Source organism: Gymnogyps californianus, chromosome 4 (genome assembly GCF_018139145.2).
Source record: "Gymnogyps californianus isolate 813 chromosome 4, ASM1813914v2, whole genome shotgun sequence".
Classification (NCBI taxonomy): domain Eukaryota; kingdom Metazoa; phylum Chordata; class Aves; order Accipitriformes; family Cathartidae; genus Gymnogyps; species Gymnogyps californianus.
The window spans coordinates 78,655,280-78,671,351 of NC_059474.1; the positions used below are offsets into that span (position 1 = coordinate 78,655,280).

Consider the following 16,072-nt stretch of genomic DNA (forward strand, 5'->3'; position numbering starts at 1 on the left):
CCAGGATACCTCCTACGAGATGCCTTTACTTCCCCAGTTTGCCCTTGGTCAGCTGCAAACCCAGGCGAAGGCATATTCCTCTATTCAGCCACTTGTGCTGATGGCAAACACTAGCTCTCACTGGGTACATCAGGCCTTACTTCCTTTTTCCTTTCGTTTTTAACCCAGACTCTAGTAGCTCCTGTGATCAGTTGACAATTTACTACCTGTAATAGTGGTGGTAGCTGACAAAGGCAGGCGAAGCTTACTGTTCAAGGGAGTGGCTTTTCTGTACAATACTGAATACTGTTTTATATTATTGTTTATTACCTTATTGAGGATCATTCTAGTGTTTCCTTACCATGATCATCAACTTCCAATGGTGCTTTAGTTAATGTGACGAAAACCTCTGCTGTGCTTGAATTCCACAGAGCTCTACACAGAGGGACAAGCAAACGTAGTGAAGAGTGGCTTGTTTTTGTAAAGTTTTTGGACATATTTTGAAACACACATTTTTGTACAGTCTATCTTAGAAAGACAGGTTAGCATCAAGTGTGTGCACCTTACACTTAGGGTGGGCGGTGACGGGGTTTGTGATAATCCTTCATTCTTTCCATGATCTTGAACTTAGCTTTGAACACCTTGCAGTCTATCCTTGGCCCTTTCTGTGGAGGTGTCCACTGTTCCAGGTGAACATAGTAACTCAGTGCACTCCCTTGCTGCTGAGAAGAAAATCAGAGATCAGGAACTTAGTTTTGTGGTAGATCATCTTGTTGAGAAAATTCTCTGTACTATTTTGTAGTAGTATAAGGTAAGTCAGTCCTCCAGGCTCTGTGCCTGATCTTATTGTTGTAGCTCAGCCAAGAAATAGCAAAGGCAGAAAAGTGTCTGCAACTTGCAGTTTTCGGCAGTCCTTGAATCTGGGTGAAAATGCTTTGCCTCATCCGAAAAAAACCTGTCTCCATGAGGTAAAGGTCATGTTTCTGTCAAACCACTAGATGTTGCTTTAAAATTTCACTGATGTATAGAGTAGGAAACTTAGTATGGCTTCAGGGTTGACTTTCCTCTCTTGTTAATTGGCAAGCAGGTTAAACTATGTATGGATAGGAAAGAAATCTTTCTGAAGCTTATGCAGAAAGAGAAATCCCTTTCAGGAGGATTCAGACATTGCCTAAAATTATATTTAATTCCAGTTTGGACCAGAATTTAAACACTGCAGTGTTTCAGTAAAAAAAAGTAGTGGTAGAAACCAGTGGGTGGGCAACCAGCTGGAGAACAAGGTGGCCTTGTTGGCCAGAAAAAAGATTTGTAGTCAAACTTCCTTTACACTAAGCTGCATGCTTAAAGTTTGTGGAATTGACAAATGTGATGGAAGTGATGTTCTGCTGGAACCTGCTGCTGGCCTGCTGTAAAGCCTGTTTTCATACTTGTTATCGTATCAACTTCATGAACTTCTTCAAGAAAATCCAGTGAAATAGCATGAGAATATATTTGAGTAATAATAAAGAATTGATTGAGTCACCATCTAAGACCTCATAAAGGAGCTGTGGCATTTCCAATTTTGCCATAAGGGAGGGAGAATTTGTTGTGGGTGGTCTGTCATTCATGGCTAAGCAGTAAGCCACACAGGGAGCAGGAACAAAATGGGTGGGAAGTGCCTTGACTTTTAGTACATCTCGGGCAAAAACTGTTTGAGTCCAAACTAAAATCAAAGTGGTTCACTAAAATTTAGGGTAGAACTGGGTAGCAGTATCTTCCCTGGGAAAGTCACTTCTGTGAGCACAAAAATGGATTTCAATTCTATATGAAATGTGGATAAGAGGTACCCTCACCTTTAACTGTTTAGTTTACCTCAAAAACATGACAGCTGGGACTGACTGTCTCACATTGCTACTTCTTGATCTGGGGCATGCGAACCTGTTTAAGAAATATATAAATAAAAAAGAGGATAGTGGCCAACCTATTTCTGAGTGAAGCAGAAGAGAGTATTTTAGCTTTACAAAAATGTAAGTGCATGGGAGCAGTTCTCATTCATGCACCAAAAAGAGAGGAGGACAGCTGCAGACAGCCAGTGAGTAACGCTCGTGTTGAGAACAGCAGGCTGCCTTGTTTCAGCACAATGAATTCCTAATGCCCTAAGTGTGGTATCAAAGTATAAACTTAAAACTAAATCTCAGAAACTTCCTGGACAGCAAATCTGTCTTCAGCTTCCTCTCCAGAATGCTGGAGTCCCAAACTGTTTTGAGCACTTTCAAAACTGCTTTTTTTCCAGTCTCCTTTCTTCCTTGTAGTGGTCTTTTTTTCTCCTGAATAATACTTACATGGCAATTAAACCCTTTACAAGTCACTTAGGATCCGGTACTTTAAGCTGCTGTCTTTGCATTATATTAAATTTTCTCTAACTCATTTCCTTATTTTTCCCCTATGGAAAGCCCCTAAACAAACAGTTCTTCAGTGGATAATAAAATAATTTGAATGGCAGCCATCCAATCTGGACTTTCTATAGATAAGTGGCTTGGGTATGCATAAGAAGCAATGAAATTTTTATTATTCAGTGCCGTATGGTGTAGCCAAAGGGGTTTTCCTCTTCTGAATGGGGGGAGTGGGGAGGTCAGGTAAAAAGATGCATATCTGATTTCTGCTGTACCCCCACAATTTTCCACTGGAGGTTAAGAGGAAGGGTTCCCCCTTCAATTTTTCCATTGACTACTTTTCTCTGCCTCCACAAAACATTTTGTTGTGCCTGCTTTGATGTGATGAAAATGTCATTACTTTCATATCACTAACATTTACAGGAGCTAAAAATGAAACAATATAATTGTTTGAGGCAAGGTGGCTCTTAAGCTGGTGCTAACAGGAAAAGAAGAGCCCATGTTTTCATCTCCTCTTCTCTGGAAGCAGCACGGATACTGTTCCCTATTAGTATCTGCAGAAGGCAGCTGTTGCTGCAGCGCACAGAGCAGCGCATCCCTCCCCACGTGTCCATCGGACGTGGCTGTTGAGAGGCGCTAGAAGTAGCCCAGCATGACAGTAAATGTGTGCGGCTCAGAATGACTCCGTTAAAATGTTTGTAAGCATTTTGCATTTTATTCAGGGAACGCTTCCCAGAATAAATTGGCATCTTCGATCACTTCTCTTAACTCATGGGATGGCATGCAGCCTTTCAGATAAGCAGGCACCTGACCTTAAAGGCTTAACAGTCCTGGCTTTGCCTGGTCCTGGATGAGGAGAAATCTGATTATTCCTGGCCTCCCTGGCAGAAACCACAGTGGTGCAGTTGAACTGGTGACGGATATTAAAGCCAGGAACAGCACACATGGGAAGTTTTAATTTAGCCCCATCGTTGTTGCTGAGCTGACAGATGATGACAAAATGACAACAACAACCCCCCGAACTATTTCCAGTCCCATAGAAATTAAGCATGTTGGTCAGTCCAAAGTAGAAAGCTGTGTTTGAGTGCAGTGAAAGCCAAAGCCATAGAGGGCTAAATTCACCGTACTCTGTATAAATGCATTGCTGAGGAAGAAGTAATGCTATTCCCTTGTTACTCAGTCATGCAGTGGAAAAAGCATTTCCCCTCAGAGGTGTATCTCTTGGCTTCGATTTCTTTTGCTGCTTGGAAGGATTTGAGTACGTGCCACTCACCTCCCGAGACAGTGCTGTAGCAGTTTGCTACTGAGCTTTTCCTGGTGAGTTGCTATCAAACCTCCCCTGTGGAGGCTGTTCTGCTTTTTATAAATGCTTATATAAAACTAAACTAGAGATCAGAGTAAGAAAAAGTGACTGATGTGGAGCTGAGTGAACAGGGCGCTGTTCTGAGAAGTGGAAGATGTTGGTGCTGTTGGTTTTTTTGTTGTGTGTTTTTTTTGTTTGGTTTTTTTTTTATTTTAACCAGGCAGACAGTAAATTTGAACTCTGTTGGTAAATGTCTGAACCATCAAACTAAAGTCATTAACATTTTCTCCAACAAAGTAACAGTAAATACTTCATATGTAGTGGAAGACTATTATTGCAAAAGACTGGAGAAATCGCACTGCAACTCCAGCAGTTAAAACATTTATCCAGGAGGTACAAACACAGTTAAACTCCCTTCAGGGAAAGGCAGGGGAAAGAGTTGAACCTTGGTCTCCCACATCCTGACCCTGGCTTGTTGTTTCCTCTGCTATAATTGCAAATGCCTCCAGAATAGTTTTGTTTCAACAAAACTGCAGTCAGTTGAACATGAATTTGCAAATGATTACTGTCTGTGTGCACGTGAGAAGCAGAGTGTAAATGGTTTGACAGAAAAAGATCCACTCTACTCTACTGAGCAGCTGTGATATTTCTGCTAGGAGGATGAAAATGCTCTCAGGGCAGTTAGATCACCAATATTTCCAACCCAGAAGACAAGGAGTCTCCTAAAAATGTCAGAATGGTTTCTACTCCTCAGTGCAAAACTGCACAGTTTTTGTTGTCATCAAAACTGAAACCGATACAAGAATCAGGCTTAAAGATGAACGTTTTTCTGAACATACCTATCATCAATCTTTCACTTCTAGGTAACAGTGTGACAATGTTAATTTTTATCATCTGTGAAACTTGATTAATCAACTCCTGTGCGCAGTGGACTATAGCCTGAAATGAATAGTATACTCTTGAAAATGCTGCATCACTTCTTGTCCGGGTGAAGGGAAGACGTTTCTGCAGTCTCCACCTCTATACGCCCTCTTCCTCAGAGAGAAAATCAGATATGATAATGTAGTGTTTCAGGTTGGGGGCAGAGCTGAATGTCACTTTTGATGAGGAGACTGTAGCCGGTTCAACTGAGCGCTGATTCTGTAGGGAAACCTTTAGAATAAATTCTAATTAAAATGCATTCCTAGAAATGGGTCCCTGACCTATCTGCCCCTTACAGTAAATTATTCTACTTCTAGATTAATATTTGTGTTCTATACCTTTTGAGTTGATGCAACTTTTCCACTGTGCTAGACCGCCGCTTTTCCCACAGAGCAGCTTCTGCTGGTGCGTGGGCATACCATTGTGTCACTGTTCCATGGTAATCTGAAGAACGAGAGGGAATCCTCTGTGGTCTCTTACAAGCAGTGCTTTCAAGTAGATCTGTGTAGGCTGTGTTTGTTTGAGAGATATGAATATGCTCTCAACGTTAGAATGACTTTAAGAAAGGGGTTTCCCTAAGCCTGGGGTGTAGGTTAAACCTTGAGAGAGAGAGATACGTATATATTTTTGCCTCCAAACCACTTAGTTCTCATTTGATTCAGAGAGCCTTTATTCAGACTAGTACGTCCTAACCTAGCAGCAGAGAGACGAACACCTTCCCTAAGTATGGTGAGTAACTTCTGCATTAATTTGAAGCTCGTATCAGTGGGTCTCTGCCTAGGCTCAGAATGAAGTCATGTGCCTCTTTTCCCTTGTCATCTATCAAAGAGACCTCAAATCCAAAACCTGATATTTTAGAAGTTTTTTTTCCTAAACAACTTTTTAATTTCTTCATCATTTTTATATAGAATAGCTATAGCAGAGTTCTTTTACTTTCTTTTCTTGCACAAAGGTGGACAATGAAAGGTACAGGAATAGTGAAGGATTATTGCCATATAAAGCATTAAGGCTATGCCAAACAGTTATTTTGGGGTAAATCTAGTGATGCAAAGATTCAGTGCACCTGTACTGGGTTTGACCCACATTCCTTCCTTGGATAACACTTCTGCTGAGACCTTTGGAAGTTTTACTGTTCTGTAGAGTTTGGGATGTTCCCTGTGCTATTCACTCTGACTGGAGCAGGCACAAGATTGCCTTAGCTGGGTCTGTCATTAGGAGATGGGCCCTTTATCCACATCTGCTACAAATTGTTTTCTGTAATCCACATAGCATTTGAGGGTGGGCTAGGACTCTGGGCTAGGTGGTATTTTGCTTGCCTTGTTGCTGTAAATTGGCATTAATGCTGTGTCTCAGAAAAAGTTTTGATGCATTCCGACCCTGAGTAAGCAATACTTGGAGCTGCAGTATTATAAATTTCAAGTGGTGTGTTTCGGATTAATAAGTATAAATGAGGTGAGCTACGAGGACTAGTGAGATGAGGTTTGTGTAGAGGGAGAAGAAAACAAACATGCCTGTGCTTTTTCCCCTCCTTGTTTTAATTACTTCTTTGATAAAAACATAAAGCTGCAGTACTTCTATCCATCGTAGTGAGAAGGAACACTTTTTTTTTTTCCAGAACCAGTGGTGTTTGCTGCCACAGGGCATGCATACTCATTGTGCTAGGGCAGCTGTAGGAATTCCAGACTGCTCTACCTCCCCCCTCTCAAAATGAAGGAAAAGTTGTCAGTACACCTGTGAGGATTACAAAATGCTCACAGCAACCCATTTAGAAGCCTGGAGAAACAGAGCTTCTTAAAGGGTCATCTTCCCTTGACTTGTTTCTGCATCCTTAGAACACCGTGATATGCTGCCGGCAGAGTCCTAATTTCCAGCAGCAGGGGTACTGTGTTTCCAGAAGTGTGGGCGCACTAGAATGTACGGAAAGCAACATGCATTTCTGAGTTGCTTAGGACTGGTGTTCCTGCCAGCCAAGCAATGCCAAGCTTTTTTTTTGCAGCTGGCTTGTTAGATTGTTCCTACCTTTCTATGGGCTCTTTTTTCTCTTTTTTGTCCTGGGATTTTGAAGCTTGGCTGGAGAGCATGAAATTTAAATAAAGCAGAGCTGCATCCCTCATCTAAATCAGATCCTTCTTACCTTCTCACTGTTAAACTTTTGTTCTTGTAGTTGTACAACTTTTTGTAGGTAGGTCTGCCTATATCTTGAATTCTTTTCTTACAGCCTCGCTTCCTTCCCAGCCACATGGGCCCTGTCCTTGGAGCAATCTCCTTTCTGTTACTGTGCTACCTCTTTATACTGCAGAGACTTGATTCCAAAGTCATTGGAGTTGATAGATCCTAAATTTTTTCTCTCTTGGCTTGGATTGCACAAGAAAGTTCCATCATTTCTCTTTCCTATCACAACATCACAGTTTCACTGTAGTGAGATCTCCATTAAAAATTGTTCAGAAAAACCATCTTGGGCACTATCAATGAATATCATCGTTATTAATCTTGCTTTTATCCTGCAGCATTTTTCCTTTTCACTTCTGTATTTTATCTTTGGAAAGTTTCCTGTCCATACTTTGGCAGGGAATAATAATAAAGAACCATTTTTTTACTGCGTAATTTAAAGCTGACATTTAACAAATACCTAAGTACTTCCTTCCCATCTTACCCACCTCCAAATAATTTGTCGTGCTAATTAAAGTTGGATACAGGTCATGAGAAAATACCATTGGAAAGGCGCATGCAGTGCTATTCCATGAAATACGCCTAGTTTGCAAGTGTTTTTTCTGAAGATCTGTATACTTGGCAGACTTCTGTATATTTGACAGATCTGCGATTGCTTGATAAATGAATATTAAACAAATTACAGATATTTATTGTTGAGAATTTTATTTTATCAATATATTTTATACTTTTTTGGAACTAATTTTTATTCTATTAACAACAATTTGCTTTCACAGAAATTATGTACAATAGGTATGTTCAGAGTATCATTGACTTTGCCCCCAGATCTGTGTACACTAATTGGCTTCAGTCGAACCTAGCATTTTCCAGTAAAGAAAAGATCTCGTCTGAACATGTTAAAAATGAGGGGTCTACGTGCAGTATCTGAAAATCAGTGACAGGCTGCATTTAAATATCAGAGGGCCTCAAATAACTTTAAAGTTAAAATTTGTTTCAAAACACAGAAAAATGTTGGGATTTTCTTTAGGTGACATCTTTGGTTGTCATCATACATCTAGCAACTTCTTAAGATACTGTAAACCTCCCCAAAACAGAAAAGCTTAAATCCTCCCAACTCCCGAACTCATAACTTTACAATAATTAGAGGTTAGTATTTTCATTTTTTTTATGGCCTCAGATGATGGGAGAGAGAAGGTGACTACAGGAATCCAGAGAAGTACTGAGGGTGTTTTGAGGTATGCTGTGTGTGGCTTTGATGGCTTGATGATATTTACGACTTCCGCTGGTCACCTCTTATGCGACTCCTTTGCATGTTGGAAGTGTAGTCATGATATTTTTGGCACTGAACTTATGTTTCGTAGCCTTTCCAATTAGCTTGTATGCTCTAAATTCACCTGTGCAGATGCCCATGTGGAGTGACTGACATGGTAAGCTCAAATGCAGAAATCTGTGTCACCTGAGCCCTGGGCATGACTGTGGTTGCTTTTTGGTAACATTTGTGCCACTGGATTCTACTTGAAGAAGGGATTTATACTCATTGGGGAATATTTTTCTCACTTTTAGATGTAGTTCTCGAGATCTTCAATCCAAAGATGTTTAGAAATTAAATGGACTGATTTCCAAAGAGAGAAATATGCGTGAAAGTTGGTTTTCTCTCCATTTTAATTTAAGAAAAAAGTGGTATGTTGATTTTTAACAAGGTCATGTAGTTTAAAACAGTGTTTTGTACCCACCACTTAAACTAGTTTGTGTGTGTCAACGGAAGCATTTTCATACACCCAGTGGTGGAGGACCAGCACTCGTAGGACCGAAGAGCTATAGAGCAGGCACTGTCTTATCTGTGCGAAGTCACCCTGCTACGTCCAGTACGACAAAGCAAATGCAGAGATTACGCTGCACATTTTCCTTTCCTGGACCGGAGCCAAAGAACCCGCAGTGCAGAGCCTCTCCGGCATCCCACCTGCTCTATGTCGAAAGCCAGGTGTTCAGTTCTGGGTAGAAATAGTGTGTTCAGCCTTTAAATTGGCTCATTCCTCAGTCTGGTCGACTTCAAGGGGTTTCTGTTGGTTTGGGTTTTAATTTACTTCAGTTGATGCATAGTTTGAGATTATCTCAAGAAATGTAAATAGACTGCTTATCAAGTTGTGGATATCGCAGCTTTGTGGGAGGGCATCTGTGAATTAAGTTCTTTGGGGTGATTGCTGTTCTGAATCTACTGCTAGCCTAACGAAGGAGAATTGTACTTAATGGTGAGATCGGTTTTAAGTATTTGGCATTAAATCTTCCTGCATCACACAGAGCAGCTACCAGTTTCATTTTATCTGAACGAAATCAGGCAAGACAGAGCGGAAAAACCTAACTACTCTTTATTTTTGGCAAAAATCAAGCTTCAGATTTTAAATTTTGGTTAGAAACTGTCTAATATTGAAGTCAGCACTTTATCAGGAAATAACGGGGGGAGGAGAGAACTGGCAGATGTTGCTGTGTTTGTGGCTTTTTCTGTGCTGCATTTACATGACTGAAGCTGCATTTTCAGCGAAGAGCATTGGATGCAAAAGCAGAAAGACATGTAATGCAACGGCTGGTTCAAGGCTGGCTGCACTGCACGCTAGTGCTATTATGAGTACCAAACCTGGGAATATCTAGGTAGGAGGAGATCACAGAAATGTTATATGTTTGACTCCTTCAGAGCAAAAAAATCTTGAAGGCTTTAGTCCTGTTTCAGATAAGTTTCAGTGAGTGTTGCTTAGGATCTCTTTCATCAAATGCTTTTTTATTTCTTCAGTTGTTCTTCCATTTTGATCACATTTACAGTAATCATCCATTTCTCCCTCCTACTCCTCCTACACAACAGCCTCACACAGATAATGTATAACCTGCTGGCTTGTTTATCAACAGCATTTATGATTATATATGTTCCACTTCGTTTCGAAGCTATTTTGCAATATGGGTAAGCTTACTCGGCCTGGCCCTGACAGGCCCTGGATCTTTCGCAATACAAAAATGCCTATCACTGAAAGGGTAACTTGCTAATGGGTTTATTCCTTATGTATAATTTGCTAGTATGTACTTCCATTTATTTGGCATACTATCTGTTTTCTGCTGCCTCCACTGTGACAATATGTCCGTTTATGGTCGTGGTCTGTAAAATTGAATCATTGAGCTGATCCAGGCAGGAAAAAGAAAACAAAAATCTCCTTTCCCTTCTCTGCCTCTTTTAGGCTGGCTCATTTCTGACATTCATTTTACATTGCATTCCCACAAGATATTGCTTTGGTACAACTGAAGAACAAGTGAATTACAGAGCCGGGTTTGGGGAAAATGAGCAAAGGTTTGGGGAAAATAGGATGCTTTTAAGCTAGAACTAGACTTGGAGAAAGAAAAAGAGAACAGGGCAAGAGCAGTGCAGGATTTAACATTTACAATACAGATGTTTGTGAAATGCATTTTGGATAACATTTTGAAACTCCAGCATGAGTGCCTTGTCTGGCTGTGATCGTTTTTATAATTAAGATTTTATTAGAATTAGTGAGTCTTGTCATTCTTGAGCGATGGTTTTTTTCCTCTCCAAATGTGTTTTTTATATGTGGAAAACTTACATGTTTTTAATGCAAATTAATACTCCGACCAAAAAGTGCTTTTTTGGCCTATTCGGGTATATGTAGGAAATACTTAGGGCTTGGAGCACTGATAAATTTGGTGGGCGAGCATCAAGGGAATTTTGCATGCTTTTTACCAAACATTTTCAATTATTGCAAAAACCCATAAATCTGTGAGCAAAACTGATCCTGTTTTACTTCAGGGTGTTCACATTCTTAAAAGCCTTGACAGAAAGCAGAAAATTTGTTTAATTCTGAGCAATCCTTTACATGACCATTATAACCTCCTATTTTCTACAGAGCCTTAATTCTTTGAAGTAGCTGAATTTTATCCATCTTGGCTTCGATTTGCCTGATCTATAAAAACCTACAGCATTAAATTGCATATTATAGTTGTAAAAACTTATGGTTGTTTTAATAACAAACACTTGCACATGGTACAATAACCTAGTTGCATCTCTTTCGTTCAGATTCATAACGGTAGACTTAGATTTAGCACAACTTGTGCTGCCAACACAGGTCGGACTCATTGCAGTAAATTTTTTATTGTGAAGAATAAAAAATGATTTAAAAAAAAAAAAATTAAAAAAAGCCTTTCAGAACGGACACGCTTTACCAAAAAACCCATAAGAAATGAAAGGCAAAGCCGTTACTCTGCATGAACAGTCCCTTACGCATCAGTAGTTTGGGAAACAGTGGAGGCAAATCAAAGCAGGTGGCAATGCTGCTTAGCTGGCACTAGCCTGACCGTGCTCAGCTGGGTGGATCATGCCAGCTATCACTGCAGATAACTTTTTACTACTTTTTCCCATATCTTGGACTGGATAGAAGAGGGTGGATGTACTCTTGTGCTACGATAACGAAATGGCTTCTGATAGCTGGGCTGGCTTGTGTAGACGTGCATTAAATCAAGGTGCCAGTGCTGAGGGGCATGCTGCAAAATCTGGATATGACTAAGAGTCAGGAGATATGTACAACGGACCTCGTTGAGCCACAGGGGAGGGAACCCCCCCACCCCAGCAGATGTTAGCAGTAGAACTTCTGGAGAACTGCTTGTTTGTGCTGGCTGGGTGTGCAGCTGGGCCATGCAGTGATTTGGGAATTGTCGGCTTTAGCAGCTCCTCTCCATGCGTTTCCCTGGCTTGACAGAGCAGGGCCATGGAAAACCCGGAGCGCCCACTATGCAATCCTAGAGCAATCCCCAGCAGGGAGTGTGCAGCACTCCTTCCTTGCGTGCCCCCAAATCTGGCTTGCCATCCTGTCACTGCAGAACCAGGAAGTGACACATCTAATGAATACATACCTTTTTCTATGTTCATCACTGCTTTTTTTCTTTTCAGTTTTTCAGAACTTTCTTTGCTTCTTGCATGAATTTTACTAACACAGGTCTCTTCGTTTCAGTAACATCTAACCTGTATCCCTCTAACATGGCCTATTTTTCAGCACATGGGCTACAATACTCTGTGTAACTTGGCAAATGCATCTGAGACTGCTGAAATGTCTAAGCCTAGTGGGATGAATTAGAGATGGAGTAGCAGTCTGAATTCTGTGGAGGTTTTTTTTTTTTCTTCAGACAAGTATGGTCAGATTTCATTTAGTCATTTCATTTTATTTTTTGTTGTTTCAATGCAGGTAGGGAGTGTTCATTCTAGGTCAACATTTTTCGAATTTTACATTTTTAAGTTAGACACCTAAAAGCCAAGTTTAGGCACTCCAAAATAAGGCTTAATTCTCATTAGTACCCAGTGTCTGCAGCTCCCATTGAAATCAAACGCATACAGCTTTCCATACTTCAACATGTTTTTGTTATGATTAAACAGACACTCATAAAACTCAGACAAGCTGGAATCAGGTTTCACATGAAACTGAATTGACATTTTTTCTTAATAGGATCCTTGTAATTAGTGATTACCAGATGCATTTAAAATGTGTGAAATGCCTGCAGGAATGGGAATTAAGAGGGGGGAGGGATGCCAAACACCTCAGATCTTCTCCTGGCAACATTTCATTTTAAATTTCTGCTCTGCATATAGATGAAGCAGCATGGTTTCTATAAAATGTTCAGCTGTGGTTTCACATTAAGTTGATGTTACCAATAAAGAGAGTGACTTGTAATTGAAAACTTACTTGGTTATAAATAGCAGGTTTCGTTCTTGATGACTTCCCACTTTATTTCAGTGGTCACATTGCTATCCTTACAATAGGTGTTATGAAATCACTTGGGTCGAGACAAGCTCTAACCTGCAAGTTTTCTAATTCCAGCAACTGTCGTAATGCTATTGTTTGTCATTTTAATCTAAAAAGAATAAGACTTCTGGGCTCCTTTTCTGATGAACTAGAGATGTCCCACGTAGCCTGAAGAAACATAATCAAGGCTGTTACCAGCCTGCAGCACAGGAGCAGAATGACTCCTCTGGATGAGGTGGCATTGGCTCACTCTGTAACATCTGTTTTCCCACTTGTGATGGAGAGATGGCGATGCCTCATAAAATTTAAAAAGCTTGCTCACTTCCTGTTTGGAGTTTTCATCCAAAAGAGAGTATCTAAATGGGGACTGCTTACTGTTACCCCAATGTGTGTCCTTTTCTCTGGGAAAGGTGTGGGTTTTTTTCCCCTCTCCTTTCTCTTTGGAAATGCAGTGCTGGACAGTAGCTGGCCCTGACCAGAGGGAAGCTTGTTAGGAGCTTGTATAGTTCTTGAACAACGCACTTGTGCACAGTAACTCACACACAGCTCCTTTTCTTTTCTCTCCAAGTGATCTAGATCAGACTCATTGCTCAAATTCTCTTAAATTTGGAGCAGTAGTTTTACTAGACCCTTCCATGAAGCATATGAATTTTCTGGTCAATGTGAGGACATGCTTGAACTCTAGAGTATTTAGGATAGTTAAGATTCATTCTTTTAGGATGAATAATAAAAGCCCTTTTTGTAACACTTCCAATGTTTCTGTGACTACTGACAGCTTTGCTCCTTGGGGAGATTCTTGCCACTGCAGCTAGTGACTCTTATTGCTCCCACCCTTGCAAAACTGTCCCTGACAGAGTGGTGGACTTGAGAGGATGATGCTGGGAAGGAGGCAGTAGATTCCTGGCGTACTTGTCAGCCATTTATGGTATATGAACAGGAAAACAGAAATGCAGGCAAGACATGGTTATCTCTTCTCATTGTAATCGTGTACTTAAATTTCTCTTCCTAGATTGTTGATCTTTTTATTTCATCTTAAAGTTTGCTTTTTTCCTCCCTGTTTCTAATAGATTCACTGTGAGCAGCTCAAAAGGAAGAATAAAGGTGCAGAGGATCGTCTAGAATTGTGCCCCCATGAGTGTGTTGAGATGGAAAGGTATTAACTATCTTAATTTTACATGGAGAAACTTCTTTTATTTTTATATTTTAAAAAGTAATTTACATTACGTTATTGGAAATATATAGTTGAGTGTTTCCTGCATATGTCAATCAATTTATCTTCCAGAGTTAATACTTTTTTTTCCTGCTTTAATCTGTCCTGTGGAGATCTGTATCAGTTATGTTTAAATAAGTGAAACATGGAAATTTTCTGTACTGAGAAGAGCAAAATCATAGAGAATAGTGTAGGTTGGAAGGGACCTCTGGAGGTCATCTGGACCGACCTCCTGCTCAAAGCAGGGCTAGTTAGGTCATGTTACTCAGGGCTTGTCTAGGTGAGTTTCAAGTATCCCCAAGTATGGAGAATTCACAACCTGTTTGGGCACCTGCTTCTTCACGAACTAATATTAGTTCTACTGATAATAGCAGTAAAAGAGGTTGTACTGTAGGATACAGAGATAAAGAGGTCACGTTATGGCTACAGCCTCTAATGAGGCTGTGGTGATGGCAACCCCTTTCTAAGACTGCCAGTAATAAGGAGCTTTAAGAAAATTAAGTGCTGAGTATTTCAGTGAATACTGCTGTATTCAGCAAGATAAAAAAAAAAATCGAGGTAGCTGAGAATGATTAAAAGGTAGCTTTAAAAACTATTAAGTATAGTGTGTGGATTTGAGAGAGATAAAAAGAAAAATTGTTTTAAGGTAACTGTAGATTGTTTGGGGAAGCTTAAGAAATAATACTCTACACTTCTTTCTTCCTGTAAGAAGCACTTTTTCCCAGATTAGTTTATTGTGAAATAACTGGATTTGAAATCCCTTGCGGACTAGGATTTCCCATTTATTCAAGACATTGTCAGCTGCTGCCTGTGTAGTTTGACTCCAGCCTGTCTCTGAAGGGAGGGAGGTGCCAGGTTCCTGTCTGTCGATGGCATCCCTGGTGAAACCTCATGCCACTCGCTGGCCATTCAAGCCCTGGACCTGTGATGCAGGCAGCCATTCAGTGAGCTTCCTCTGCCTTTCAGCTTGACTGCCTAACAGCTACCACAGGCAAGAAGTTGGCTTGACTTAAGAGCTGGTTGTCCTCCGTCAGCTACTGTATGCTAAATTTCCTGGCTGCGTTTCCAAATGGTGTTCATCTGTTTATTCTGCTTGTGCTGTTAGTAGGTCACTGAAAATCTCAGGTCTGTGTGGGAGACACTGACCCAAATGAATAATGGACTTCTTTTCTTCCAAGGGTGCAGCCCAACTGTGAGCCCAGGTCAGTACGGTGTTGGTGACGCATCCACATCCTGGCCAAGGCTGAACTAGGATGCAAAATGGGCAGTGCGTAGGTCTTGTTCTGTTTGTGTTGATGCCTGATTTGGGAAAAGAAAGAATAGCGGTATCAAGTACTAGTCAAAAATATCAACCATGTAATTGCATCAGAATCACAGCTTTCCACAGAAATGAGTACGTGTAAGATCTGAATAGACTCGTGATGTTCAAGCTATATCTGTGGGGTGAGCAGCCAGTCCAGAAAGGGCTGTGTGGGGGGGTGACCATTTCAAAAAGGTGCCTACTGAGGCTAGTAGAGTGTCCTAAAAGGGGTGCAAGCTTTTCTAGCTATTGGTCTTCATAGAAAAAGAGCAGGCACTTGAAAACCTCTAGACTGATCTCCCTTCTTGTTTTTTTAACTCTTAGTTTTCAGTTCTTTCAACACTTTCCTGCCATCTCCCACCAGCTTTCTGCATGTGTGCATTTCAGTGGGGGAATTCATCTGCTCAGAAAGCACGTGCTACTTGGTGGCTCTGCTTGGCCAAGCTTTCAATTTGATTGATTTTTCATGGCAAAACTTCAATTCCCTTTCCGCTAGTGATCCACATGCAGCTACATGAGTCCTGGGTGACGAGTCTGGGTGACCGTGCTCCATTTACTGCTTCTCCAGAGACACAGTCATCTGTAACTCACTCATGGCTCATTTAAAGCCCGAGAAAGTTGGTGAAAATAATTTAATTGGCTTTCCTGAGGTTTGAGCTCAGCCCAAATGCTGTCCGTCAGGAAGAAATTCAATTATGGTCTTGGTAGTATAATTAAGCAGAAGATCCAAGTGAAAGGGGAATGATGTTGTTTTCCTGACGTACAGGCTGTATCGGGTACAGAAGTGAGGCGGCAGCATTGAAACCCAGTCCCAAAGGACAGGAACCTCCAGGCATGGAGGGGAGCAGCACCGTGTGATAAGTAATGTGTCATTTAATGCGAACCAGCTAGTCGTCGTCGTCTTGCATGTTGCATATTTGTTGAGGGGAATAGTCAAAGACTGGGAGACACTAAGTGCCTATATATCAGTAGCTTTACTTCTCTCTTCACTGAGACGGGACAGATTATAGGTGCAGCTTCACTTAATCACTG

The 16,072-nt window shown here is 40.8% G+C and overlaps 1 protein-coding gene across 1 annotated transcript in view; it reads left to right on the forward strand.

Moving 5' to 3' along the window:
• Nucleotides 1–16,072, forward strand: part of TNIP3 (TNFAIP3 interacting protein 3) — a 70,717-nt gene that overhangs the window by 2,623 nt on the left and 52,022 nt on the right. Inside the window, exon 2 of the mRNA XM_050896171.1 lies at nucleotides 13,598–13,683. Coding sequence (XP_050752128.1) covers nucleotides 13,676–13,683 — 8 coding nt within the window. The 5' untranslated portion in view covers nucleotides 13,598–13,675. The remainder of the gene's footprint in view (nucleotides 1–13,597; nucleotides 13,684–16,072) is intronic.